Raw genomic sequence first — 24,692 nt, forward strand, 5'->3', positions numbered from 1 at the left:
ACACTTCAGCTGGGAGCAAACACACCTCGGTAGCAGAAAGGGTACAAGTGAATAAGCACTGCACCTTCTGTAACAGTCACTGCACATTCCCAGTTGATGAACGAAGCCTAATTGACCTAAACGATGACTGTATGTACTCAGCTTTACCTTTAGCAAACAATGCTGCTCATAACCCAGTCACAGCACAGTTCCCAATGCAAGAGATGTACCATGAGCCAGAGGCTAAAATAAAACTCAGCTGTGTGTAAGGAATCACAAATAAAACAACAAATGAAATCATATATGAGCGTCACAGAATGTTATATGATGCTGAACAGGTAAGGATCAAGGTTACACTTTTCTGGGAAAGAGGAAACCTTGAGATCACAAAATAGAGATAAGCAAAATTCATAGATCCACAGAATCACGGAATATCCTGAGTTAGAAGGGACACACAAGGAGCATCCATCAAACTCCTGGCCCTGCACAGGACACCCCAACAATCCCACCATGTCCCTGAGAGCATTGTCCAAATGCTCCTTGAGCTCTGCCAGCCTGGGGAGCCTGTTCAGTGCCAACCACCCTCTGGGGGAAGAACCTTTTCCTAATATCCAACCTAACCCTCCCCTGGCAGAGCTCCAGCTGTTCCCTTGGGTCCTGTCACTGGTCACACAGAGCAGAGATTGGTGTTGCCCTTCCACTACCCTTTATGAGAAAGTTGTAGACAGCTATGAGGTCTCCCCTCAGTATCCTCTTCTCCAGGCTGAATTACCAATTATTAATATAAACTCTACAAATTTGTATTAATATAAACTCTATTAATAGGAAGTTAAAACTAAAGAATAATGTATAATCTAGAAATTAAGAATATCTCAGAAACCCGAAGATGAATCATTTTACCTCCATAAACAAATTTATGAAATAAATATCCAGGAAGATGATTCAAACAAAGCATTTTTTGGTCACTTTTTTTTAATAGGAAGGAGGTATCAGTTTTGTTGCTGTGAGGCATTAGTTAGGAATCCAGATAGAGTCATCCATGATCTGATTTATCTATAAGAAAGTGAACTGGAATGAGGAAAATATTCTTTTTTTTTTTGCATGAATTATGAACACAGAATTACGAATAAAGGGATTTGTTTGCTAATTATAGAGCTGAAGTTGATCTTACTCTGTAATCTTAGGTGAGTCAATTCATCCCCCTGCTTTGGTTTCTTCACTGTTAAAGAGTTCTGAAAATACTGACTTACTTGATTTCAGAGTAGCAGTTTTGCTCAATTAATGTTCCTAATGCAATTTGAAGAGAAACGATAGTTTTAGGTCTACAGTTGTCAGGAAAGTGTTGGGTTTTGCTCACATGAAAAAGAAAATGAACTTTTAAATCAGTTGTCAGTATCAGTTTACTCATTCCAGTTCTAATGATTTGACAACCACCTCGAATAAACCCCTTGCTTTTGGTTCCCTTTCTAACATACAACATGAGCTAAGCTGCCCCACCCAGCTGGACTGCTGACAAATTCCTGTTCTTATCTCAAGCTCGATAGAAGATAGAAGCCTTATGTAATTAAACAATACTGTGACGAGGGTCTTATCTCAGGGCATTAACTTCTTCTTCCCTCGACAAGGATGTAAGTGAGCTGGACCCAACTGGAAAGCGGCTGTGAGCCCATTGCTTTCTTCAGAGTTTGACCTTTCAGTGGAAAATAAAACCTCCACAATGTGAGCTCTCGCTGTGTTGTGTTGTTGACACTTGAGCCTGCAGGAGGAAGAACTCTTCAAGGCCACCTCCAGATTTGTCTGCAGCACAAATGAAGAGCTTCTGTAAATCCTTCAGCACTCTCCTGAGTGTTGATGTCTTTGCACAAGACAGTTAATAACAGCTAATGATGTCGGGGCCTTGCCAGAAGCTCAATGAGCACTTGGTTGTGTAACTCTAACTCAATAGGCACTGTTTGTTTTGGGTTTTTCCACCACAGATAGTACCCCCTGGCTATGCCAAGGCAATTGGTTGACCTCATGAGAGATGAGAATTGTCTCATTAATTTCAGTGGGTTGTTCAGTTTTGGAGCACAATGCAAAGTGCAGCAGGATTCGTGGCTGATCTGGTAGCAATCTGCTGAATATGCTTGCACACTGCGGTTGGACAATTTAGGTGGCTGAGATAAAAAAAAAAAAAGAATTAGCTATTTTTATCTATTCCCTGGGGGCTTCTGAGGGATTATGCCATGTTATCTCATATTCGTGATTGCTCCAGTTTAGTTTTTAACACTCCTAACATGAATTATTATATCTTCCTTTGAAAGACTATGGCATTGATTAACAACTCTGAGTCTTTGGTAAATTCAATCTGAATTTCTTTTTTTATCCAGGTATGCGCCTAGTTTGTGGGTGAAAGTTAAAAATGGAAAGATGTACATCTCTAAGTAAAGAGATGATGACAGCAGGAGGAAGAAAGCTGCAGAATCAATTAGAAATGCAGTATGTTGCACAGAGCATATTTAGATTGCTGTCATTTCCCTCTTTCTCTTGCCCTGCTTTTAGATTTAAAAAGCAAGAGTAGCTGTATTTTGTTCCTGCACTGCAATTTAACATGCACTGTATGTGAGTGACAGCAGTTCTGAATAGAGGAGCAATCACACTACCTACAGCAAAAAGTCCCTGATGGATGCTACAAGCTGGTGACATTAATATGGGAAGCACCTGAGGTGGTGCATGAAGCAATGCAGGATTAGCCATGTGTATTGCACTGAACCTGGCAGGGATGCAAGAAAAAAGCATTTAGGCAAGATGGCAAGACTGGGGAAATTTCTCACCTAATTAATGGAGAGCTTTTCCTTATTTTAATTCCCTTGCCTCCAATAAAAGTGCAAAAAAGATTTTCAAGAGCAAGTGAAAGAGCCATGCTGGCACCAAAGGAGCTCATTATAGAATCACAGAATGGCCTGGATTGGAAGGGACCTTAAAGATCACCTCATTCCAATCCCCTGCCACAGGCAGGGACACCTTCCACTATCCCAGGTTGCTCCAAGCCCTGTCCAACCTGGCCTTGAACATTTCCAAGGATGGGACAGCCACTGCGTCTCTGGGCAACCTGTGCCAGGGCCTCACCACCCTCACAGGGAAGAATTTCTAAATCTAAACCTACACTCTGTCAGTTTTGAAGGCATTCCATTCCCCCTTGCCCCGTCACTACATGCTCTTGTAAATAGTCTCCCATGCTCTGCTGGGAAGGATATGTGGAGGTGCAGGAGTTGGTGCTCCCCCTTCCTTCACGGGCACTTGGAAGCGTGAGACTTTCCCCGGTCTGTCACCGTGGCTTGGCTCTGTCTCCAGACACAGATCATGCCACATTCACACGCACAGGCCGTTGTTACTGCGATGCTGAGGATTCAAAAGACGCCCGACAAAGCCTGAAGCACCGCACCCATGCGAGCGGCCACGCTCTGGCCTGGGGGCCTGGGCAGTCCTGCTGGGCTGGCGGCCGTGTCCACAGGCAGTGCAGGACGGCTGCCAGGAGCCGAGGGAACGTGGGCAGTGCTGAGGACAGGCGAGCACAATGGGCTGAGCCCGCTCCACTGGGCATGGTCAGCGCTGGGCAGCCCCAGCCCTGTGGCAGGTGCTGAGAGGGTCTGTGGGCACTGACAGGGCCCTTGGGATGTAGTGAGGGGACAGTGGGGCTCAACAGTAGGATGCCCTGGAGTGCTCCTTGTACTCAGCACTTCCCACCATGCTGGGCACTGGTGAGGCCACAGCTCTAGTGATATGTCCAGTTCTGGGCCCCTCATTGCAAGGGAGACATTGAGGAGTGGGAGCATCTTCAGAAAAGGGCAACAGAGCTGGGGAAAGGTCTGAAGAGTCAGTCACATGAGGAGCATCTGAGGGAGCTGGGGGGGCTCAGCCTGGAGAAAAGGAGGCTCAGGGGGGACCTTCTCACTCTCTACAGCTCCCTGATAGGAGGTCGTAGCCAGGTGGGGGTCACTGTCTTCTCCCAGGCAACAAGTGGGGACAGGAAATGGGCTCAAGCTGTACCAGGGGAGGTTTAGGTTCAACATCAGGAGGAATTTCTTCACAGAAAGGGTGATTAGGCATTGGAAGGGGCTGCCCAGGGAGGTGGCGGAGTTTCCATCCCTGGAGGTGTTGTTTAAGGAAAGACTGGACGTGGCACTCAAGAGCTCTGGTCTGGTTGACAAGGTGGTGGTCGGTCACAGGTCAGACTCGATGATCTCGGAGGTCTTTTCCAACCTAAACGATTCTGTGATTCCATGCTGGCAGCGCCCGCGGGGCTGAGCGGGGCACTCCGAGCCGCGGGGCACCGCGGGCATCGAGGGGACCCGGCAAGCTGCGGGGGAGCCCGGGGTGCTGCCGCTGCCGCGGGCTGGGACCAGCCGCATCCCGCAACCCGCATCCCGCATCCCGCTCCCCGCATCCCGCATCCCGCACCCCGCGCCCGCCGCTCCCGTAACCCGGCGGCGGAAGCCCCGTCCGGCCCGGCCGCCCAATGGGCTGGTGCTGCGCGCCGGGGCCGGGGCCGTCACTTCCTGGCCCTGCGGCGGCGGCGGCAGCGAGGCGAGAGCCGGGGCCGGGGGCGGCGGCGCCCGCAGCCCGCCCGCCACCAACATGCCCTTTGACTTCAGGAGGTGAGTCGCGACAGCGCCCGCCCGCCCCGCGGGGACCGGCCGCGCCCGCCCCTCGGCGCTCCCCGCCCGGTGGGCAGGGAGGGATGCAGGGATGCACGGACGGACGGATGGATGGGTGGATGGGTGAAGTAGGTGTGGGCAGGGAAGGGCCGTGGGAACGGGGAGGCTCTGTCCGACGAGCGGCTGTTGTTCCGCAAGTTGGTTGTGCAAAGCCAGAGGAGTTTGTTGTTTGGGGCTTCCCCGGGCAGGACCTCGGGGGGAGCAGCAGGACCTCGGGGGTCATGGATGTGCGTGTCCCACGGGACCCCGCAGTGGGTATCGGGGTGAAGGTGCGGGGACCCTGCTCCTCCCGCAGATCCTTGGGGTCCCGCTGCAGCTTCACGGGGTCACGGTGGGACTCCCACAAAGCTTTAGGGCATCACTCCTTATGGTGGAGCTCCCACAGCATCCTTAGGGGGTCATCATTCCTTACAGTGGGCAGAAAGCAGTGCTGTGTGTCTGATTGCTGGGAACCAACATTGGTGCCTCCACCTTTGGCTTTGCCATCCTCAGCAGGTATGAGTTGTAGGATTTGGCCTTTCTGTGGGGCTCCTGCATCCCCTGGGCCATAGCAGGCAGTGTCAGGTACCAAAGCAAAGTGAAAAAGACCCCTCTGGCTCAAGTGGAGCTGAAATAGCAACTGTGGGTTCATTTTGGTTTTGAGCCATACTTGAGCCAATGATTTGTAACTTTCCAAGTTCAGAGATGCCAGTGGGAGGATGCACAGATGAGTTTTCTGATGTAGGTCTTACTAGAGCATTAATATTACAATAAAAAATACATGCATTTTTGGGAATATACAGTCTTTTCCATGTAGGATCATCATGATCTGTACATGTGACCCCTTTGAGATGACAGGGGGAAGTGGTGATAATGCAGGTATTTAGTTCTCCCAAACAAAAGTTGTGTGTTATATTTTCACTGTAATTCTAAACCAGGCCTCTCATTTATACAGGCTGACAGGATCTTGTGTGATCCATGGGGCACTGTTGAACATGGAGGCAGTTGCTTCTGAATGAAAACTTGTTGAAGCTGGAAACAGTATCTGCTGGATCTTGTGGGATCTGGGGCCCAGAGCCTCGTTTCTGCTTTTGCATAAAATTTGATAGAAAAAGTCTTCTCAGCTTTGGAGACATTCTGCCAGCTGTGAATCTTATTACCATCTATTTTCAGACTTGTAAAATACATGAACAATAAGGGACCCTGGGTTGTGGCTGTCACTTTGTAATAGCAGATAAAGCAAATGTTATTTCTGATGTCTTTGAAAATGTAATTTTTGTTGGGTCTCAGAATACGTGTGTGGAAACACTGGCTCACCAAGAGAATAATCACCTTAAGAGACAGCACTAGTGCTTCACTTTGGAATGGAACAAAGACATTAAGTAAAGACTGAATGGCAGGGTTTGTGTTAATGAGTTACAAAAAGAGCGGCATCAGTTCAGATCTGCATTTTAAAGATTCACAATTGCAAATAACTTCTTTGTCATTCAGACTGGAGGATTAGAAATAGACACTTCAAAGCTCTTTCTGAAGTAGTAAGCTTGCTGAAGTTCAACTGTTCTCCAGAGATGAATTTTTAAAAGGTTGCCGTTGATATCAGGAATTTTATATTTAAATTACAGAGAAACTAATGTCACGTGCAACAAACCACTTTCCTGTTTTAGAAGCATGAACAGAGTTCAGGGCCAAAATGTGAAGGTTAGAGCCCTTTTTAGATGCTGTGGGTTTTGTTCATTGTGCAGTCAGTGGAACAAAATCTGCTGAGGCTGGAAAATTTTACTGTTGTAGGTGAAGTATGATGCATACGTTAAAAAAAATGTACAGGTACTTCCTGACAACTCTAGAACATACAATACAGTGCTCTTAGAGAAATGAGGTTAGCACCTTGAGTGAGTTTCTGAATGAAGAGGTGACTTTTTCATCGTGTGAAATACAAGGTTTTTCTCTCAGAGATTTCAGCTGGATGTTCTCTGTGGCAGGTACAGTTTGGCACCTTGTCTTTAGCACACACTTTGGAGTGGGTGTTACGCCTGTGTATGATTAGAGGTTTGAGTCGTTAAGCAACTTTTAAAAGTGCCCCTTTATATCTGCTAGAGTCCCAAAATTCAGACGTTCCAAGTGGAATGGAGTTTTGGTGTTCTGGAGGCCACAGATTTTGCAGGTCTGTGTTGCTAATGCAGCTGAAAGAATCACTGTCCTTAACTGCTCTTGTCAGGACATTTGGGAAGGCAAGGTCTTCTTGTTGTTGTATCCTCCCTTTACTGAGAGCTTTTATTTTTGATGTTTTAGATTGGCAGGATATTGACAGCTGACATCAGTAGAGAGGGGCATAGACCTGATAGAAGTTCAGGCCTCAAGCTCTGTTTCCACACAAGGCAGCTCTAGCATGAATAGGTTTCCAGAGTCTCATCTGGAGACGATAGAGACACCAATGACAAGTAATTAAAACAGCCCATGATCAAAAATATGCACAGCCCATGATCAAAAATATCCCTATTCTACACCAACTAAAAGTCAAAGAAAGCCTTTCCATCTATGGGATTAAATCTTCTTCCTCTCACCTAGAATTACGGGTTCATATCTGGCCTGACTGAAGAACCCAAAGTGCCTAAACATCTTTCTTGAAAGTGTCTCCATCAGTTAATCTGAGCCATATTTATTGGTTCATGTCATGGTTCCATATTGGAAGTAGCTTGTTTTGTTACTTGTAATTTTTTGTACTGTTTTTTTTTTTTCTGTAGGACTTCTGTTTCCTTGGCTTATTGATAGTTCCCTTTGCTAATACCAAAAGCACTTAATTCATAAATAAAACAATATTTTCACAGTAAATTCACGTGAATAATAATCATTCTGTCCCAAGTATCTTTAGGGTTTTAATAATACTTAGTACCTACCTAATGCTTTTCATATTTCAAAGCATTTCATTCACACTAATCTCTCCAGTCCTGCTGTGATGTTGGTATGAAACCAAGATTTTAGCTTCCAGATTGGAGCCTTCACTGCAGGTCTGTTCAGTGCATGTCACAAGATACCAGCCCTCCTACAGAATTCCTAAATCAGTTTGTATTTCCAGAAGGCCTGGTTCTTTCCTATTTTTTAAAACCCATTTGGCTGAAAGAGGCAGGCAGATTTGTCCTTGTTTCCCATCCCCTGGTTCCTTAGAACTCGTGTCAGCAAAGCAGCTTCGTACCTATTTTATTGGGGATTTTGAGTTATCTCACTGGAGCTGAAAGGGTATTTCCCCCTCAAGCCTTTAAAACCCAGTGTCACCTGCACACTTGCAGCATCTGAGGATGGTTAAAATCATAATTAGATTAAACTGTAAGCCTGGGTCATCTTGAGTGGTGATTATGGGCCAGAAGGTTTCTCGTATGTTGTGTGATCCTGTTAGCGGGAGCTTGAGCTGGTGCTGGGACTTCAGACTGCTCTGGTGTTGAGAATTACATACATAAAACCGAAAATTACAGGTGTAAAAATAAGTTACTCCTTTGCAGTGGATGTGGACATGATAGAGAGAAACGTTACTGCAAGTTCTCTGACTTTGGTGGCTTTTCTTTGCACCTGCCTATTTGCATGAAGGAGTTACTGATGGGTTTGTAAGATACTGAAACTTATAAACTATTCTGGTAACTTTAATTGGTTAGACTGAGAAAAACTAAAAGAGACCACTCTGAAACCAAGTTTTTGTTCTAATTCTGGGTAATTCTCAGTTGTGCCCTGGCGAAGTGTTTGGCAGAGAGTGGCAAATATCCATGAGTCCTTATTTTTATATTTAACTGAGAAATTCACAATTCCTTTCCCACAATTAATCATTGTGATGTTTTCATTAGGGATTTGTTGTTGTTGATTGGTTTTGGGGTTTGGTTTGGTCTTCTCAGTGTCATAACCTGTATGAAGTAACAGTGTATTATATCCAGATTTTGGAGGTCATGGGAAAGGAACCAGGCTTAGAAAGGATTTAGATTTAAATGCTGATGTAGTGTGGAAGGCAAAGACTCTTATTCCATCGTCACAGTACAATGGGCCCCCACTGTCAGCTGTTCTTTGGCACATCTGTGATAAATGGTATTTTAATGTGGGTATTCTGATTCAGATATGAAGTACATTTTTATTGTTTTGAGACACAGGCAGGTCTTTGCTTCAGTTCCTGAAGGTCTTTTTAAAATCAAATTGTTCAGTTTTAGCAGAAGCTGACACATATCCAACCTTATTTTGGGAGAGAGCTTATGTTTGGTTTTAAATTAGACCTAAGAGTTGTGATGGTGAATAGGCAAAGTGATGCTCAGACATCTGACCTGGAACAATTGTGGAATCAATTCCTGACCAAATTAATGACGACAAACCAGTGGATTGATTATAGGTGATTTTGAGTCTGAGGAGAAAAATCTTTTCTGAACTAAGCAACCCCTTGGACAACTTCTCATTCACTTGTGAGCTTAAGGAAAATAACTTATTTTAGGTTTTAGCCTTCAGAAAAGAAGGAACGAAGTAGACTTTCATGATCCCACCATTTTCCTTTTGACAGATTTGTGAGGGTCACAACTGAAAATCATAGAATCAGCTGGGTTGGAAAAGACCTCCAAGATCATAAAGTCCAACCCTTGATCCAACACCACCGTGGTTCCCAGACCATGGCACTAAGTGCCACATCCAGTCTCATCTTAAAAAGCTCCAGGGACAGTGACTCCACCACCTCCCTGGGCAGCCCATTCCAATGCCTGATTACTCTCTCTGTAAAAAATTTCTTCCTAATATCAAACCTAAACCTCCCCTGGTACAGCTTAAGACCATGCCCTCTTGTCCTATTGCTGGTTCCCTGGGAGAAGTGACAAAATCTTTCTGTAGCCCCTCAAATCTCCCTTCAACTTGTCTGGGATTTGTTTGCCCTGTGTTTGAACATTTGCCAGTCGTTATGCAGAAATGGTGACTACTCGATGCTTTGGCATTGCCTAATAAACATCAAATGTTAGTGGAAATGTACACGTTTGCTCAGGAATTTTCAGTTGCAGTGTGAGCCAGCACTGCGTTTCCCGGTCGGATCCGGGTGCTTTGTGCTCTGTGCACCTGCTGGCACCTTCCAGCACCTCCTTTAACTGGCTGCATCAACACACACACTCCTTCCTTTGGCAGAATTACTCGCTGAACTTACTTTGGAGGAGAGGCACCGTGAGCTCATTTGTTAGCAGGTGCATGGCGGTGATAGCAGCAGGGAGGCGTGTTCTTGGCTGAAACAGAGTGGGGAGGGTGAGAGGAGAACTAACAGCTCAGACTTGCTGGTGTGGCATCTCCTGATTGCATGGGTTGTGCTGCTGGTTTGTGCAGGCAGTGGCACAGCAAAAAGGGTTGTGTGTGCCCTGTGCACAGTCACTGTCGCAGTCGCAGACGTTGCCACTTGTACAGTGATTTGGTTCACAGTCTTAAATCCTGTATGTGATGGAGCTGGTAGCCAGCACTCCCTCAATTAGTGTCTACACCAATAACTAGCAGCCTAGCACAGCTGGGTATTGGGCAGTTGCCTCTCTACGCTCTGCAGAACCCACATTGTCTCTCTGGCTGCTGAAGTGATACCTGAGTTCTCCAAAGTGCCTGTAACTGCAAGTGAATTTCATCCCGAACTGCAGCCACGTCTGGCGAGCAAGTTCCAGTTCACATTGTGCAATGTCGCTGGTAAACAACCCTTCCAAGTGGTGTTGCTGCCACCTTACGTAATTACCAAAGTGGTTTTGGTGCCAGGCAGTACCATGACTAACTTTGTTTCAACAATAGCCCTTTGAGGGCACCTGAGAAATTATTCTGCAGTCACAGCAGTCAGATGGGCAAGCAGAGCTGTACAGACAGAGTCTGTTGATGTTTGTGCCACAAGTAACTGATTATACATAGCATGCATGTATGTAGATATTTCTTCCTAAGTCTCCGTGATACATCATTTCTCTTGAAATACAGTTGGAGTAGAAATTTTTTTCCTAAGTATAGAAATATTAAAGTCCGTGTCTTTGTAGGAGAGTTCTGTATTGTTCCTTCTGAACTTTAACTGTCCTCCTTTGCTCAGTCCTTGGTGACACAGATGCTTTCTTCATGCCATCATAGTTCATTGCTGTGAAAATGTCTGAATCACACTGTAAACAGAGCTGAAGCAATACCACCAGCGTGGACTGGGAAGCTGTGGATGTTGTTGAGCTTGTATTTTGAAGACTGCTTGTGTATTTTTTGGGCATGTAATTCAAATGGTGGAGGTGGTGAGAAAAGAATAGTCTTGCAATGAACGAAGAAATGGTGGAACGGTCTTGTTTTTTTTGTCTTCTATCCAAGCACAAACCCTGAACTGTCGTCTAGGTATTCCTGTACAGAGCCAACTGCTCTCAAAATGGAAAACTTGTTCTGCCAAAACATTAACCACAGTCTTGCCATGACCTACAAAATCTTGCTTATACTGAAATGTTTGAGTATTTTAGTAATAATCATGGCAGACACACACACAAGATTGTAGTCTGTGTGACAGTGCGACTCGCTGTGTTTGAACTGTGTGCGTTTGGATATTTGCTTTTCTGTTGGTGTTTTTTAAGGATGTTTCCAAATCAGATCTATTTAGTTTAATTCAGAGAAGCTATAAGGATTGGCATTTAATAGAAGAGCCTTCAAAATGCCCTGTTAATGCAGGCAGGCAAGTATAACTGCTGACAGGATTTCAGGAGGTCATGGCTTCTTAGTGTTTATTTAACAATCATATCCCAAGGCAGCTCAAATTGCTGTCCATCTCTGTAGACCACTGGGTGCTGTGAATAAAGCAAGCCCACCACTTCAGCCAGTAATGCAAATATGACTTTGTTTTCTGATAAACATGAAGTTTCAGAGCCTTGGTCAGATTCCATGTCACTCTAAGTCAACTGTGACCCTGTTGCATTGAAATCTGATTCTGGTTGCTGCATTATAACAGGTTGTATCTGGACTAAAAGCTGCTGGTAAACCTGATCTCCAACGATAACTTGCAGCTCTTGGGCCTGCATCAGTTATGTTCTTCTACTGGGATAACATCCATCAGATGTTTCCTGGAAACTGTATCAAAACCAGGAACTTCACTTGGAAGCCAGATGATGCAGGAGAGCTGTACTTGCTTGTAGGTAATACAGTAACATGCAAATAAAAAGTGGGACTGAGTTGTAGAAGCATGTACAGGAATTCTTGTCTCCTTAGACTGGAATTCAAATAGGAGAACCTGAGCTGGTCACTGCAGGTTTATTCATATTCTGAAAAAGTACAATATATTTGAATCCCCAATTGATGCTTTGGGAAAGGATCTGCCTTTTTGTCTATAAATCTTGTGTATTAATGGATTTTGTCCTATAGAAATTCCTTTGGAGGAGGAGGAAGACTTGGTTGTGAGTGAGTACCAATGTCTGCTCTCTCAGGTCAGGGTTCTGCTGTTCTTAACCTGTGTCAGCTTTAGACAAGTACCAGTTCCTGTCTGAGCCTCAGTTACTGGATTGTTTCAAGGGAACCTTCCTGTGCTTGCTCACTCCGCAGAGCAGTGGTTGAACTGGACTGGTCCAGCCTGAGATTGTGAGCCTGGATGATGTGTAGGAGTTTCCCTCATGGACCTGGAGAAATCTCTGTCATGCAGTAGAATATGGATTGGTCTGTGTGCTTTTGAGGGAAGCTTTAAAAATATGGAGTTGTTTCCTTCACACATCCCTCCCTTGCCTTTTTTTTCCCCTTCCCCAGATGTTTCATTTGTTCATGCTCTTTTGTACCAACGTCTGACTTTTGTGCTGAGCAAGTGCAGCTGGGACTGAAACCAGAAAGTAGCTTCCACAAATAAAATTTACATGTCTCTGTTGCTAATTTTATCTTACCAGATCTTGTTTCAAGGTGTTCAGCAGTACAAGGCAGCAACAGAGTCTTACTGTTCTGTGATTCCTGGAAGCTACAGGAAAGACTACAGTACAACTCTTTTTTTTCCATAGCTCTGCCTGGATTATGCTCCAAGTTGTGTGTAGGGAATTTCTTGGAAATCACAGTCCAACTTTGAATTTTGTTCAGTGTCTGCTGGAGATCAGGACTGTTGTTTGTGGGGAGGGCTGAGGAGCTGGCCAGTGAGGCCAGTAGCCTGGCAACACTGGGAACCAGCAGCTGTGGGCAGTGGGTTGTCGGGCATTGGAATGGGCTGCCCAGGGTGGAGTCCCCATCCCTGGAGGTGTTCAAGGAGTGACTGCACGTGGCACTCAGTGCTCTGGTCTGGTTGACAAGGTGGGAATTGGTCACGGGTTGGACTCGATGATCTTGGAGATCTTTTCCAACCTCAGTGATTCTGTGATTCTACGAATGTGGCAGGAGGTAGAGGAACCCTGAGCTTGCAGGTCTCAAATTGGGAAAAGAAGGGATGTTCAGGACTAGGGGTCTCAAAAAGGATGGAATGGGTGATGGTGGGAGGTGTTGGGATGTGCTGGGGAGCTGCAAGAACAAGAATCTCTGAGTTTTAGTTTACTTATGACATTCAAGTATCTGAACAATTTACTTAGTTTGGGGAGCAGCCGTGTGTGTTAATCCTGATTCTCTCTGATCTCCAGAATATGCTGCTCCCACTCAGGAGTACAATGGCTCTTGTTCATAGTCCAGAGAAGGGTTGGATCCCTTTGAATACCAGTCCCCTTACTTGAACATTTTTCTTCGTGACACTTTTCTCCTGTTTTGATGAAGCAGAGTATAATTGGTTCACTTTATTAAAAATACATGTCTCTTCCATCCTTCATTTTGACACCTACTTCACTGCCTAAAAGGAAAGAAAATACTTGCTGGCAAGAGTCCACCTTTGAGTATTTGAGATTATACTTTCCTCCTCCTCCTGATTGCTTTTGAAATTTGTTTGAGCCTAATATTTTATTTGGAAGGAAAAAAAAAGGTGATGTACTGCTTCCTGTTTTCCATTCTTCAGTGTCACCTAAAATAGTTGCACTTCTGGCGTATTTCAGCAATAACAATTGTAGTGTGTGTTCTTGAGCAGCAGAGAACAAGCTTAATATGCACTGAAAGAATAAAAGCACAGAATTTAGAACATAGTTGACAAAAAGGTGTTATGGAGGGACAGCATGATGACTGGCAGGAGGGAGCAAACAAGAGAACCAGCTCCTTGGAAAAGAATCAATTTAAATGGGAGCAGAACTTATGAATTTTTTGTGCCCTTTTTCAGCAGCTGTTGTGGAGATTCATAGTCTTTTGTCCTAGAAATAAATGGGTTTGTTTTTTTGTCCCTGTGCAAATCCTTTACCTGCTAAGTAAGGAGCAGGCCAGATGACATAATGCTGCAGAGGCTGATGCCTCCGATGTTCTCTCAGCCCCTTTCCCTGTGTCCAGTTACCCAAAGGCTGGATTATATAATTAATGATAGTACTCCTGGCTTAACCTTGTTTTCTTGTTCTCAGTACTCCTCCTTGTTTCAGAAACTTCCTCTGTTAGTTTCATTATGTTCTTGGAACTAGAATTAAGAGGGAGGAGCTGGCTGGCAAGGAAACCTCTTCCTACATTTCATTCCTGGGCTTAAAAGTGTGGAGAGTCAGCAGGTCGAAAAAAATAACTATTTGCTTTGAAAAGTGGTGTGATGTTGTGAGTGAGAAATCAGTCATACAGAATTTGAAAATTGCAGTCTTCACCTAGTTGCAGTCCAGATAAACTGGTTTAAAACTTCATTAGCCCCTCCACATCCCTATCTGGTCCTTCCTGTATCAGAGCTTGCTCAAAGTGGTTCAGGATTAAACAGTTTCCGATATAATTCTGAAGCCTTGCTAGTTTGTCCATTAAAGCTCAAGTTGTGGAGTATATGTATTAGTATCCCATTGTGTGTAAATGAGGACTAGCTGATTACTTAATGATGTGTGTGTTATCTGCTGTAATGCAGGTGTTAATCTTATAAAATGTGTTAATAACTGCTTGGTATTTACAAGTATCGGCTTATTAGTCCTGCTTTGAATCTGTGTTTGCATCTGGAACTCACATTCCCAGCCAAGCTTTGGTGTTTGTATATTCAGTGTTTACTTGCTGTGTGAAACTGAGATTAACAGGATCACTTATCTTACTTTCCATGTGCTTCAAAGTTTGTGTCCCAACTCACAAAACCATCAAGATTGTTCATAAACGTGCACTCCAGGCACAACCCTGTTAGTGAACCAAGGTTCAGCTCTTGCAGAGCACATCCAGTTTGTTTTCATAAGCCACCTTCCTGCAGCTTTCAAAGAATCACAGAATATTCTGAGTTGAAAAGGACCCACAAGGATCATCAAAGTCCAGTTCCTGGCCCGGCACAGGACACCCCAACAATCCCACCATGTGCCTGAGGGTGATGTCCAAATGCTCCTTGAGCTCTGTCAGCCTTGGGGCCGTGACCACTGCCCTGGGGAGCCTGTTCAGTGCCCAATCACCCTCTGGGGGAAGAATCTTTTCCTAAAATCAACCTAGCCCTCCCCTGACACATCTCCAGCCATTCCCTCAGGTAGAAGTTGGAGCTTTGCTCAGTGATCCTTCATTATTTGCAGAGTTTTTCACCCACAGATTTACACGTGCTTGAGGAAAGGTGGGCAGATGTTACCAGATGCTGCTGTGCAAAATGTACAAGCTGAAGAAGAAAGATTTAATTGACTGGAACAGAAATTGCACAGTGAGTCAGCGCCGGGAGCAGAACAGAATTCAGGTCTGTTGGCTCCCACTGCTGCATCCCATCCCTGGGATTGTAGTGTGGCTGTCCTGGAGCTGTCCTGAGCTGCTCTCTGCACATTATGTTCTCATCTGCCAGCAGACAGGAAACATAGAAATGTCATTCAAACAAAGAATTAACCGAATTAAGGGCTCAAAATCAGTAGTTCCTATTTTCTTCCTCTGCTGCTGACTTCCTACCATTGTTTTCCCACCCAGTAAAACAGATTTCACCTACTTTGCTGTATTGGAAGAAGAGTTATTGCCTTTTGTCTGTGCTGGATTGTAGGATCTAAGTGTTCCTGCAGAGTTGTCAGAGCATGCACTTGTTTTTGGGTGGGAAGAAAAGCAGCATGAGCTAAAGAAAGGATTTCAGAATGAAATCTTGAACTGATATTTCCCCATGAGAAGTGAAAAAGCAGTGCTTCCTATGCATGTGTAGAGGAAGGCATAAGAATAAGGCAGCTCTACTTCTTTGGACTGTTTTAGGGTGAATTTACTTGTACGTAGAAATTCTTCTTTCCTTGCTAGATCTGTGGAACAAAATTCTGGATTTTTACCCAGCATGGATACAGGAAGGATCAGAGGAAGTTGAAAATGCAGAGGGAGTTGGAATTCACTGCTTTTTTAGAGTAAAGTAAGAGAGGTTTTGCTTAAAAAGACATGCTGTTCTTGATGTTTCCCCAGTTAAAGCCCATCTTTTCCTCGTTTAGAGACTTGCTCCAAACTGCTGGTCAGACCGGGTCTGACTTTTTATTGTAGCAGCTTTCAAGCACATGGGGTACAAAATCCAGCCCACAGCGTTGCTGAGCAGCCTCTGTCACCTGCCCAGCAGTCTGCTCATTCCTCTCCCTTCTCCCAGGGGAATCTGGTGATTTCCAGCCCCTATCAGGGTCACCATGCAGAGGAGAGTTGTGTCCTGCTTGTTCCTTTATCATTGTTGTTCCAGGTACCAGCTGTTCTCTAAGTCACTGTTTTGATTATTTCACATATTCTGTTGTTTGGCACATGGAACGGGATAACTGTTCTTCCAGGACATCTCTGCATACCCCAGGAATCAGCCTGCTGTTGCACTACTGAATAAAATCAATTTACCAAGTAAAGAGGTTAATCTTTTTATCTCTGATTCTGGGCACAGTAGTTCTAGGTATGGTTTTAACAACTGTGAACGATAAAAATCCCTCCAACTACTTCAAACAAGCGTCTGGGATTTTATTTTTATTTTTTAAGTAAAAATGGTATTTTGTTAATCAAAAGAGCACCATGTGTGCAAACCTGACTCAGCTGGGCTGTTTGTTCTACCTATACATTTCCTTCAGCTTGAACAGCCACATTGAAAGCTAAATTGGTGGGCTTAGATTTTTCCTTTATACTGAAGTAACAGCTTTGCTTTTCAAGATCTTACCACAAGTGTCTGATGTGCTTTTTAGGAAGGAACAAAGCCAGCAAATATGCTCTGACAGAGGTACCTGCCTACCTTTGGTGGAGTGAGGGTGTATGTATAAGCCTGCTTCGTTTTATTTAGAGCTGCATGGCCTCTGAAGAGGTTAAAAGCCACCTGAGTGCCTGATGGCTTGTGCTCTTCAGCTGGTGTGGTTGGGTGCCTACTGCCCAGAAGCTTTGTTGACAAAGTGGGGAGGAATTGTCCCAAAATCATTGTTTGAGAGCAGTGACCCAAGGAAACAGAGGAACAGTTGCTGCCTGTTAAACGACTTCGAAGCTCTTAGCTAAGTGACTTGATTTTTGATTTAAAGTCTTTTATTCTTCAGGTAGCACTGGATTATTCTCTGTGCCTTCCTAGCTTCTCTCAGTTCTTTTGAGCACCTTATAATCTATTTTTTTTTGCCTGTCTCAGTTAAGGAAGCACTGAGAGATAAAGTCCTGGGGCAGCATTGTCACAGAATGGATCAGGTTGGAAGGGACCACAGTGGGTCATGTGGGGAGTGGACAGGGAGTATTTCAGTGGGTGATCACAGACCCACTGTACCTCCCCTGGTGGGGAGGCAGGTTTTCTCTTACACACTTAGTGCTTCTAATTCTTACACTTAGGTTAAATGACCGAAGAAGATGCCTGAGAAGTCAGCAGATCACGCAGACAGAAATGCTCCTTGACACTAAGCAGCATGCCTTTGGTGGGAAGGTTTCTCTAGAAATACCACTGGGGATTAAAGGAAGGGCGTTTCCATTTGGCCATTGATCTCCAGCCTGAATGATCTTGCTCTGACAGCAGTCAGAGCTTCCTTTTGATTCCGTGATTTCAAATGGAAGATAACTGATGTGGCCTCTTTTTTTGCCCCTTCCCTTCTGCCTCCAGGCTACACTGATTTGGGGAGGGGGAGAAGGAAAGCTTCTGATCTCCCCTTTGTAACACCAACCTCCGCTGAAGTATTTATTCCTGGAGAGAGAAAATGGAGTCTGTTTGTGCACAGTCATCTTTGAATGTCAGATGGACTTAATCCAAGTCATATTTACCATGGCTGAGTTTCTTCCTGCTTCCCATGTCCTCTTTGTAAACGATAAAGCATTTTATGCAAAGAGAGCTGCTGGATTCTCAGCTGTAAGTGGTATCTCCGCTAAGAGCCTTAATCGTAGCAGGAATTGAATGAATCTGTCTGTAAACCCTTCTGCTATCTCTAGGGATGCTTCTTCCAGAGGTGGTAGTGGCAGGAATACAAGGAAACAAAGCTGTGTGGTAGCCCATGCTGTGGGCTGGTGGAAGACTCTTCAGACCCATCATTCCAGCTCATTTCATGTGCACTTAAACGTGTTTCCTGAAGTGGGGTTGAGGTTGCTCATTCTCTTCTCACTTCACACCTGCCTTGGTTTCCTGAACTGCTGAAAATCAAGAACATACAGTTATACAAATCTTGTGGGAAGAGCTGACTGTCTGTCTTTGCATCATATCTGTAGCTCCTGTGGGGAACCAAATAAGGGGGATAGAACAAACCAACTCTGCTTTCTGTCTGGGACAGAGCGATATAACAGAAATGTTTGAGGAGGCAGATAGGAAATGGTAAGAGAAAGAAAAGAAGTATGCAGAGTGACAAATCCCAAGGTTATGAACTTGTCCCCAGGGAAAACTAATCCTTCTCAAAGTTAAGGATGATTTGTCTCTTTAATAGCAGCTGAGTAGAAATTGTTAGTTGGCTGGATTCACTGATGTCTATGTGAAGTAATTAGAGAGTCTGGTGTAATTCTGAGGGATGTGGCCTAAAAATGAATTTGTTTAGAATGTCTAAATGGTAGATGCTCTCAAAGAAGGCAAGACATTAGATGTTTTCTAACCTGTTATCAGACAGAGCTGCCTCAAGATGACTCTTGTCAAGGATGAAATGGATGTTGGCATAGGCTTGACTGTCCAAGGTTGTGTTTGGCAGCTGCCTTGCTCTTTGTGTATCTTCCACTGTGCATGTAGTTTTTTTGATGTAATTTTCATCAAAAGCAGTCTGGGATTGTTGTTTTGAATGAATTTATGTTCCCAGAAATGCACAGTGCATCATTTTTTCTCTCTACCTGAAAAAGAAAAACCAGTATAACAAACAGAGTGCTTTATCTTCTTATGAAAAAAAGCACCTTTTTTTTTTTATTAAAGACTGAGTTTCTTAAAACTTAATGTGTCTGCATGGGCTACCTCTGTGTCATTACATTTCTTGGATGTGGCAAGTACAGTGTGTAACAGTAGAAACTGCCTCTTCCACGTTGTAACTCCTTTTACTGGTGAGTGTGTCATGAGTGGACTTTGTAAGGAACAGTCAAGTTCTTTGTTAGATTAGTCAGGAATTGGCATGTGTGTGGAGAAATAGTGACCTCATGCCTTCTCAAATTCTTGGTATTTGAGATCTGCAGCCATACTCTGATCCCCTTTTCTTTGGTTTGCGAGAAGGACTCGACAAATGGGGAAAACCAGAAGGAATATTTCACTAGAATTTACCTCCAGTTGGCAGCTACTTGCTCTCAAACTGGGGAGGAGCATTACCAGCACATGAGCAGAAGTGCAAACAAGTTTTGGAAACTGCTTTAACCGGCTTATATTCCCCTGTGGAGTGTCAAGGAAACAGTTCTTGCATGAAATAGTTCCTCAAAGACCAGCTTAATCTAGTTTCACTTTGTAGAGCAGAGAGCTTGGCCTACAAATGCAGTGTTAGCTGGTGTGCCAGGTTTTGGAGATTGCTTTCTTGATGTGTAAAAGGGTGAGTGGTTTTAGTGGCAGTTGTGTTTTTGAAAAGGCTGTGAAAAGACTGACATTCCTGCTTTCTGACTTAGGCACTCACTGTGGGAGTGAATGAAACTGCACTGCAGATACATAAATATTGTGTGAGAAGGGGGAATCTCCACAGAAATCTGAGTGGTACAGCCCAAATCAGTGGCCCACAGCCTCCCACTGAAGGGTTGATGCCACTGAAGACAGGAGTTGATATTTCTTTGCTTCTTTGTGCTGTGATTTAAACTTGAGCCCTTGACCAAGGGGTTTTGTTGGTCCAGGAAGCCATCTCACCTTGGCAGGGTGTGTTATTCTTCATTTCTTTGAGAGGTGTTATGGCATCTGATGGATTATGGTGGAGATGTTGCTCCCTCCTCATAAGCACTTATCCAGCACCGAGTCTCTAACATAAAGCATGTTGGAATACAAACACTGGCTCGACAGTCCTTCAAATTTCTTATTGCAGTAACAACGTAGTCTCTGTAGTGTTTTCAAAGTTAACCTTTCTGTATTTGATAATTCCCCCTTTGTGTAATTCAGTCACATCTGCTGTAGAATTGCCAGCTGTTTGGTTAACTTAATAGTGAAGTTCTGGTTTTGCTGGAAAATATGTTGTTCCTGCAAGTTGTTCCTTCAAGTGAAGTTATTTGTTAGTGAAAGAAATTGTTCCAGCAGCACGAGGTTGTCTCTTTTTTTCGGAGATCTCAAAGCTACTGATGTGTAATAAAATTAAGGTAGTTGTTCACTGTACACTGGACTTGTTACTGAGAGTGAGTAATGTCACCAGGAATTAGTGACCTCAACTTCAAGTGTGGTATCTGCTGAAAAATAGATGCCACTTCTAGAAGCTGGTTAATATGGGAAGTGAAGAATCAAGTGTTGTTTCAACATTCACATTTTTCTGTGTGAATCACAGCCATGGACCCTTTGGTGCTGAGACAGGATGACATGATGGATTTGCACTACCATTTACTTGCTAAAGGTGGAATGTCAGCCATGATACTGATTGGGTTTTAATTTTTTAAAATCATCTTTGACATCAAAAATGTAATTTGCTGTAATGGATGCTCATGTCCTCTAACTTTCAGGATGTGCTGCAGAAGTACCTGTGATAAAGTCGGTATGCTTCAAAAAGACTAATTTTTAAACATTCAGTTCTTCTGGGGAAAAGCATAATCTGCCCAAAGAACAAAAGCATTTTTCCCCTGTCTTTGAGCATTAAAGATAAATTTCTGAATCATCTGAGGAGTGGAAAGGGACAAAAATTAATCTGTTTGCTGCTGATTTACGGTGCCTGAATTCTATTCTGTGACCCAAGTGCCACTTGAGAATGTGTTGCACTTCTGCTTGATTAACTGGAATCCAAAATACTGTCCAGTAAACAGACTTTCCCTTGCCTCTTAGTTAAATCAGTAAAACCAGACCATGCAGAAGGGTACATGAAGATGTGCCCACTCCAGAGTTGTGTTTCAGTGCTCCACGGAGCTAAAGCTTCTGCTGTCTCTTTGCAGGAACTTCACACAGTGCATCAGTAATTTAGGGATAAACTACTCCTGGGGGCCAGGAGTTGGACTCAATGATCCTGGTTGATCCCTTTCAACTCAGGAGATTCTGTGATTAAATTTAACCACCATCCAGTTAGTTCAACTTACAAGGATTTGTTTTTAACCTCAAGTTCTTTGCTTCTTGCTCATGAAAAAGTTAGCAGCATCTTACAGACACGTTACAAAAGCTCTTTTCAGCTTCTAGAGATGTCAGAGAAGGTTTCTCTGTTCGGAGGTGTGGTAATCTTCAGTGAAATAATGTATTTATTACTTCATTTCCTGAAATATTTCAGATCCAGACTTGAAGCTGTTCAAGTGTACATAAAGCACGCCCTGGAAGAAAGCCTCAGCTCCTGCTGAGGGAGTGAGCTCATCCCCTTCTCAGGGCAGGCAGCTGAAGTATCCACTTGAGAAAAAACTTCAGTGTTTGGGTAGATATCTTCTGCCCTCCCTGTCACTCGTCCAGCACTGTCAATCACAGAGGTTTGAAAGGAAACTCAGGAATCACCCCAGGGCTGATGATGTCTACTTACCTTGTTCAGTTGGGTTTGACCTACCATTGCCTCTGCAGTGCCAGCCTCGGTGATGATGGTGGCTCAGGTGAGCACTGCTGTGTCTGGCTCTGGGTTTTAAACACTTCAGTGCTTCCTGTGGCTCTAGGAGATAATGAAAAGCAAACATGAAGAGCAAATATGCGATGGCAGCCCATAAACCCCCCGTGTACTGGGCTGATCCCACAGCATGGGCAGCAGGGGAGGGGGATCCTGCCCCTCTGCCCTGCTCAGGTGAGACCCCCCCTGCAGAGCTGCCTCCAGCTCTGGGGACCCAGCTGGGACATGGAGCTGTTGGACCAATTCCAGAGGAGGCACCAAGATGATCAGAGGGATGGAGCACCTCTACTGTGAGGAAAGGCTGAGAGAATTGGGATTGTTCAGGCTGGAGAAGAGAAGGCTTTGGGGTGTCCTAATTGTGGCCTCCTTGTACCTGAAGGGAGCCTGCAAGAAAGATGTAGAGAGACAATTTTTACCAGTTTGTTTTCATTCCTGTCAGGAAGGTGAGAAAGTTTTTTGTTGTGTCCTTTCAGCTATTGGATTGAGGAAAAGGTATCATACCACTCCCTCATGTTAGTTATGAATGTTGGTTCCTGCGAACCTCTGACATTTCCAAACAGCCTTTTTTCATTTCTTTGTTTGCAACCCTGCTCTCCATTGAAAGAAAAGACACTTTAGATGTGTCAGGAAATTGCTTTGTTATACTGATGACAGCCTAGTTCTATCTTTAGCCTCGTATTCTGGAATTGCAAGGTCCAGCCTTCCCTTTATGCGAACACGTATGACCTGGAGGAAAAACTTTCCTAGCAGTAGGTTTGTTGTTTCCACTCTGAAATGGTGTTAGCTGATTAACTCACAGATACTGCTTCACCTTACGAGTCTTGCCTTTCTGAAGGGAGGAAGAAAGTTGCCAAAAGCTAAATATAAATATTGTGCAGTGGAAAATGCACATGTGCCTGCTCTGTAAGTGTGAACTGATGTCTCCCTGCTGAGAGCAGCATGAGCTGCTGCGCAGGGCTGCAGGTTAAGAGAGTTCACTCATCAGTGACTGCAGGACATGCTGTAAATCTACACCCTGGTTTCTCATGGTCATTTAGGATCTGACTCCAAGACTCTCCAGGTGGTTTTTGACACTGTGGTACAGTGTGTTCACAGTGTGGTACAGTGCTATGAGCTGGCTGGTACAACCCTCTGAACATCCAGTCTTCCTCCAGTGTTAGTAATACCTTCCACTGCTTTGAATGAAGTAGGAATTTGTAAGGCAGCTTTTGCAATAGGCAGAGCACAAAGTTCCTCTCTGTTCCCAGGGTACAGATGCTCTTCCAGGTGACCAATGCCTTAGGAACCTGGAGGCTTGTTGGAATTTTTACTGCAGGTGGTTGCAGGAACATCTGACCTGAGGGCAAGTAAAACCTGTTCCCCTTTACCACTCATACAACTCCATGGCCTCCTCCCTCATACATTGCAAATCATCTGTGCTGTCTAATCCTCATTCTTTCCTCTTCCCAGGACAGTGTAAGTGATCTCCTGAAATTGCTTTCAGCTCTATAAGGTAGGCAAGAAGCCAGCGGCAAAAAGAGAAAGGTTTGTCAGGTGGAGACTAGAAATTCATCAGATTTTTAACCCTTAGGCCTGATTGGAGCTTTCACAAATCTCTGATTTCTTTGGGCTTAGGGTCTCCTGTTACAATAACTCTTGTCAGCTTCACAGATTTGTTTGAGAAGTTTGCTTGATTTACTTATTTTTATAATTATATGTAATTAATGAAGCCTTCTTTGGGGTTCCATTCTCTACTCATTGCTAGGATTTAACCTTTCTTGTGTCTCACAAACATACTTTTCAAGCTGTCATTAACTGCTATGCATTTCACATTTTCTTCTAAGTTGGTGTTTAAATCTGAGTTAACAAAGTAGCCCTGTTTCCTGGCCGTGCCATCTCCATCATTCTTCTCAAAGTCTTTTGAGCTTCCACCTTTCCCTTCTCTCAGTGTGTAAACACAACTGCTGTTTTCACCAACCAGGAGCAGACTGAATAAATTGTATAAATTGTAGCCAATGTCAGATGCCTTATTGAGAGGATGCCTGGTACCCTGAAGAGTATAAAAAGTATAAATCCTCCTAGCTCAGAACATGTGTTTTCCAAGCAAATGACTGTTCTGCCAGGATACTTACACAGTCCTTTCTACCTTGGGCAGGTAGTCATTTGGATGTGAGCAAAATCTAGCCAGCAGTGTTTGTCTCTTATTCCAAATGTGTCTTTTTCCATTCCCTTGTTGATTGTTGTTTCAGCATCCTTGTGCAAGCTTAAATACACCTTCCATGCTTGCCTACCCTTTTGCTTGAGTCAGGTTCTGGAAGTCATCCTTCAAGCTTCTGCCTTTCTCCATAAGACCTCAGCTGAGCCATCCTCCTTCCTCCCCACATCCAATCTGATCTCGTTGCCTCTTTTCCATACATTGTCCATTCTGTGCTATTCCATAGTGTCTGTCCTTATCTAAAAACATGTTAAATCTAGAAAACAAAGCCATCAAACCTTTATTCAGTTCTCTTGTGTTGTTTTGTACTCTTCTTGTGTGTGCCTCTAGACTGTAAATTCAGGCTGGGACATGCTTTGTCCGATGTTCTTTGCCCAGATGTGTGTCATGGTAGTAGAAGAGAGGGAACATAATGTGGTAGGAGAGATGGGAAGCAGAATAGCACAGGGAGTGCACTGCCTTTTAAACACTTAAAGCCAGGTGATAAATGTGGCTGGGAGCCACCAAACCCTTTCTGCAGTGTCTTTGCCTAATCCAAGCTTACTTACACCACATAAAAGTTAATTTGTGGTGTTGGGTGTTCCTTATGTGATCAAAATGGCAGCCTGAGAGGAGAGAACCCTGCCATGACATCAGCTTTCCAGAGAGCTGTTTAAAAAGCTAGACTTTTTGCTTTTAATCCTGTGATGGGTCATCATTTTAATACTAGTAAATATTTCTCATTGTGGGAGCAAACTTCCTTTTATAGTATCCGCCGCTGTTTTTACTGAATCCAGCGTAGAGCTGTTTCCTATTTCTGAGTGTTCG

The 24,692-nt window shown here is 44.2% G+C and overlaps 1 protein-coding gene across 2 annotated transcripts in view; it reads left to right on the forward strand.

Annotated features, from left to right (window-relative positions):
* Nucleotides 1-4,521: 4,521 nt before the first annotated feature.
* ERGIC1 (endoplasmic reticulum-golgi intermediate compartment 1) overlaps nt 4,522-24,692 on the forward strand; it is a 60,784-nt gene continuing 40,613 nt past the window's right edge. Inside the window, exon 1 of one of the 2 annotated variants that reach the window (XM_017822959.1) lies at nt 4,522-4,616. In XM_017822959.1, the coding sequence (XP_017678448.1) occupies nt 4,597-4,616 (20 nt within the window). In that variant the 5' untranslated portion in view covers nt 4,522-4,596. Of the gene's footprint in view, nt 4,617-4,724; nt 4,745-24,692 lie in introns of those variants that run through there. The other variant, XM_017822960.1, reaches the window with a different exon arrangement.

The sequence above is a fragment of the Lepidothrix coronata genome, unplaced genomic scaffold, assembly GCF_001604755.1.
Source record: "Lepidothrix coronata isolate B3197 unplaced genomic scaffold, Lepidothrix_coronata-1.0 Scaffold100, whole genome shotgun sequence".
Lineage (NCBI taxonomy): Eukaryota > Metazoa > Chordata > Aves > Passeriformes > Pipridae > Lepidothrix > Lepidothrix coronata.